Genomic DNA, 5,250 nt, shown 5'->3' on the forward strand with positions numbered 1-5,250 from the left:
GGGAGGGGAGGGGAGGGGAGGATTTGACATGTGTGGTGTGCAGGTTTAGAATAGATGTCAATTTTTTCTATTCTTCTTTTTTACAAAATACTATTTATAAATTGGTCTCTCTTTTTTAAGTAAATTCAATTTTCTTACCTAGTCTTTCAAGATCCATATTATACTTTCATCATCGAAAAATTCTCCCTAAAGTATGTCATCTTTTAACTTTTGAAGTCCAACTCTTCCATTAAATCTAATTATGTTCTATAAATTATCATCAAGAATTCTAGTATACCTATCCTAAAATACTTATAATAATTTAAAAAGTGTCATTAAAATTAAAATATTTTTTATTATTTAACAATATTTTTTAAAATAATATTACTAAACAAAATGTTATTATAATATAAAAAAAATATAAATTTAATTTTAACAATATTTACATAATTATCGTAACCACCTTAAATATAAACATATATATTAGAATTCGTTTATTTTGATTGATATGTAAATATAACGAATTAACGAAAGATGTTACAGTTAACATTTACTTTGGTTTCACTCTTTAATGGTTCTGAAAATCGGATTGGACCGGCCGATGAAACTGGTTCGACCGGAAACCGATCGTATAAGCGATTCGGTTCATTATTAAAAACCGCTCATGACAGAACCGGAAGAGGAAGGGGGAAGAAGAACGCGTTGCTGGTCTTCGTTACTTTCATTCATTCCTTCACTCAAAAGAAAACAAAAAGAAAAAACCCTAGCTAGCCTTCACCGCCGCCGTTCGTGGCTGTCCGAGGAGTCTTTCTTCGTACTGTCGGCGTTATCCAAGTCAAACCCCCTGTTCCCTGTCTTCTTCCTCGCTCGGCGCCCATCCTCCATCGAATTCTTCCTGCTCGCGGTCGTCCTGTCACCGTCGTCGTCGTCTCGTCGCCCTCTCGAAGGTCAGTGGCTTTGGTGTGCACTTGTTCTTCATTTTTCGTTTTATTCTCTCACTCTCTGTTCTGAAATCAACAAATCATTGAATGATTATAGGGTTTTGTGTTTTTGTTGAAATCATTGATTTGCTCTGGCTTTGGCTTGCTGCTGTAGGTTCTAGTGTGCTGTTGTGTGTTTTGTGGCTCCGCTGTGCTGCTGCTGCTTTGTGTTTTGTTGAAATCATAAAGGATTAATAGCGAAATTTCCAATAAACAATAGAAACCATAAACGATTCTCTATTCTGTTTTAATATAATTACAATATTCTGCATATCATCATCAACTATGATTTTGATATGTGTTTTTATCACATATAAATTACAATGAAATTTAAACATAAGAGCAATGCTAGGGGCAGCAACATTTGTGATTGATAGCCATCAACTAGCCATCAATGATGATTTGATGGTGTGAGATTGGTGTGAGATTTTATCCAATGGCTCACCTTTCTCTGCTGGTTACATGCTGGCCAAAATGCAATAAAATTGCTGGCCCCTAGACTTTTCCTAAACGTAATTGTGTTGATATGTTAGTGTATATTCCTTGCCAGGGAAAACGGATGGAGCTTTTGTGCATCAAACAATGGATAAGTGGCCTTCTTCCAACCGTGAGTGAGTTTAAATTGTTTAAAGCTGTTATTCTATTTTATTATATTGAAATAAATCAAATAATTGATTCATAATACAGATTATTCACTAAGTAATTTTTATGGCTCTTGCATCTTCTAGGCTATTCTTTAAAAGCTGCTTTGATGATTAACTATGACCCAGTTGGGCCGTCTCTCTGTCTACGATGTAAGAGGAATTATAATTTACCACTTATATTGAAAATTATTACTGTTTTTTTTTTTTCCAGAAATAATGGATTGATTTATAATGAATTGGATGCTGACCACCTTGTTGATTTCATATACAGACTGTAAATAAACGACAAACAGAAAATTTCATAGTTGGATATATACAATAATTAATGTAAACTTGAATTATCTCTTCATAAAAATTGTTTTTCCACTTGAAATTGCTTAATTTTGAAGTACATCTTGCGTTGGTGTGTTTAAGAACTTTGGTAACTGTATACCACCAACTAACTCTGGTTTAAGATGATAGAGGAGCTATATTGAATTATTCTTTTAAGTGTACATCATATGTGACATTAGCCCTATTTTTCTGCATTCTAATTCTTGATATATTAATTGAAATTATGTCAATTAAAGAGAAGTGGCTTAATGCATGATGCATAAAACCTGTTGGTGGAGCACTTGTTAGGCAGGAACCAGAATATATCATATTAGCCTGTAAGTACATGAGTCTAAATTTCAATTTCAGAATATTAATTTTTCATTTTATTTTATTTTTTTTCAAAAGAAATAGAATTTTAAACAGATTCTTATTGTTATTAATTTATTTTATTCTTATTGTTATTTTATTTTATTATGGAACGATTTTTTTCTGTTGAACCATAGTTAGACTGATTAAACCAGTAAACTAGTGACTAGATCGGTCCAATTTTCAGAAAACACTATATTTTTCTTTTAAAAAAAAAAGTGGTACTTTTAAATTTAAAAATATAACAAATTAACAGAATCTGTTACTTTTGCCGCAAAGATTTCATAGTAGTAAAAGATTTGTAAAGATCTCCAAAGATTATATCTCTTGAATAAGATAAGATAAGATAATATCTAAAATATTTATAAGTTGTAAATAAAAGATTTAAACCAAAAAATAAGAGAGTCGGTGCTGTTATCTACATCATATAAATACAACACAAACCCTTGAGTCAGTGTATACACTATACACACATAGTCCTTGAACTCTAAACACTTTCGGTTTTCTGATTAATCAAATAGTTGAAGCAATACATTATTATTATTGTTAGTGATGGGTTCGCCGGTGAAGAAGATCATGCTATGCAGTTCGGAAAAGGAGATTTTCAGTGTGGAAGAACAAGTGATGGTGCAACATTCGGTGATCATAAACAACATGATCGAAGATGGGTCGTACAACCATGAAGAGAGCAAGATTCCATTGGATTGCGTTGACTCCAAGACTCTCAAGAAGGTCATCGATTATTGTACACACCACACTCACCACCAGAACGACAACCAAGAAGATCTTGAGGCTTGGGATGCTCAATTTCTCAATGTTGATTCTAACGGCCTTTATGATTTGTTGATGGTGATTAATCCTCTCATTCTCTTTTTTTCTCATACACTACTGCACATGCATGTTATGAATATAGATATACTATTATATATTGACGAAGATGACTGAAAAAAAATAAAAATTGCTTTTGATCACTCTTCAATCTTTATAATCGCCATTTTTTTTGTCTCTCCACTGAAAATTAATTAAAAACAAAAAAGAAAAAAATATTTTTTTTCCCACAGCTTTTGGTCTTTTTTGAACAAAACCGTCTAATTCAATTGGTAAAACCATATGCCTCTTAATATGCTGTATTTGGGTTCAAACTTTGGTAGATGTGTCAAGTGTTGAATATAGCCTTTTAGTGTTGTGTGGGTGAGTGTGTATTGTGAATGTGTTGTGGTACCTAGAATTAGGGTAAAAAATTAATCTTTAATTAGTAGTAATTTTAAAATAAATCTCAATTTTTTAGAATTTCGCATTTATGGTTAGAATTTAAGAAAAGTTTTTTTTTTCACATCTTATGTTCGTAGTTAATTTTTAAAACTTTTAGATTTTTTAATAAGTATAGAGATTAATCTTTTATTATTTAATATTACCAAATTTTTTAATCATAAGATTATATTTTTAATTAATTTTTATTAGAATTTAGAATAAAAATTTTTTAATTGACTGGTTTTCATGATATACTAACTTCTAAAGAAGTTTCTTATATATAATAGTATATACTTCTAGAGTTCTAGTCTTCTACTATATTTTGCTCTTTCCTCTATTGTTAATGTTAATGTTGATCACATTACCCTCTTAGATTTATTGGCAGCATTTGTAGAACAAACATAAAATAGCATTAATTAGTGCCCATTGTAAATTAATTTTGGTATATTTGTATTGATTTCTTTATTGTAAATTTAGGCAGCAAATTATCTTGAGATTAGAGATCTCTTGGATCTGATATACCGAAGTATAAAAAATATGATAAAGGGAAAGAAAATAGATGAGATACGCAGAATCTTCAACATCAAAGATCATGGCTTCACTCCTGAAGAGGAAGAACAAAATCGCAAGGAGTACCCACATTTTTATTAGAACAAATCTTGTCTACTCTTTAATTTTATTTGTTTTAAATTTTTTCTATATGATGATCAACACCTAGTATTCAATATGGGGATGTTAGAAAGTGTTTTTGCTCTTTTGATATCTTTTCTTTTCAATTGTATATTTAGTTAAACATCTTTTGTTGTCATCATTTTATTAGTACTTAATTTAGTTTTAATTTTCTTTAATTTAAAATTTAAATCCATTGATCTACATGGGTAACATTGCATAGTTTTTGTTCTAAGTACTAGTTTTTACATGTTAATGATGTAATATTATTTTTAGCCTCAAAAATATTAAATAGCCAACAGAATTTATTATTTTTTATCAGTAATTAGTCAATAATATTTAAAAATAATATTCTATATGATGATCAACACCTAGTATTCAATATGGGGATGTTAGAAAGTGTTTTTGCTCTTTTGATATCTTTTCTTTTCAATTGTATATTTAGTTAAACATCTTTTGTTGTCATCATTTTATTAGTACTTAATTTAGTTTTAATTTTCTTTAATTTAAAATTTAAATCCATTGATCTACATGGGTAACATTGCATAGTTTTTGTTCTAAGTACTAGTTTTTACATGTTAATGATGTAATATTATTTTTAGCCTCAAAAATATTAAATAGCCAACAGAATTTATTATTTTTTATCAGTAATTAGTCAATTATATTTAAAAATAATATAAATTAAAGATATATTATTATATTATTAGACTAAATAAATTAGATTAATAACTAAAAATATTAGTTAAAAGTAATAAGTTTTGCTGTATTTAGGCATGCATTTTTTTCTTAGCTATTGATCCACACATATTCTAACTTCCTCTGTCTTTGTACTTGTTCAAGCAAATGCAGTACTCCTGTCATCACACCAACCATAACTAATTTGTTACTTTAATTTAATATTACAAAATTACTAATAATTATCATCACTTAAAATATTTGTCTAAATATATTTACATTATTAATATATCAAAATTAACTCCGCCTGTTACACTCGCACTCGCGATACATAGACGGTCCCAAGTCCGGATAAAGGAGGAGGGTTGTGT

The 5,250-nt window shown here is 29.4% G+C and overlaps 1 protein-coding gene across 5 annotated transcripts in view; it reads left to right on the top strand.

Moving 5' to 3' along the window:
• LOC107645375 (SKP1-like protein 11) overlaps positions 629-5,250 on the top strand; it is a 7,512-nt gene continuing 2,890 nt past the window's right edge. The window contains exons 1-5 of one of the 5 annotated variants that reach the window (XM_021116921.1): positions 629-926; positions 1,510-1,566; positions 1,688-1,753; positions 2,835-3,133; positions 4,013-4,383. In XM_021116921.1, the coding sequence (XP_020972580.1) occupies positions 644-926; positions 1,510-1,566; positions 1,688-1,753; positions 2,835-3,133; positions 4,013-4,186 (879 nt within the window). In that variant the 5' untranslated portion in view covers positions 629-643 and the 3' untranslated portion in view covers positions 4,187-4,383. Of the gene's footprint in view, positions 927-1,028; positions 1,071-1,509; positions 1,571-1,687; positions 1,754-2,834; positions 3,134-4,012; positions 4,384-5,250 lie in introns of those variants that run through there. The other 4 variants (XM_021116927.1, XM_016349389.2, XM_021116924.1 and 1 more) reach the window with 4 other exon arrangements.

Source organism: Arachis ipaensis, chromosome B01 (assembly GCF_000816755.2).
Source record: "Arachis ipaensis cultivar K30076 chromosome B01, Araip1.1, whole genome shotgun sequence".
NCBI classification, from domain to species: domain Eukaryota; kingdom Viridiplantae; phylum Streptophyta; class Magnoliopsida; order Fabales; family Fabaceae; genus Arachis; species Arachis ipaensis.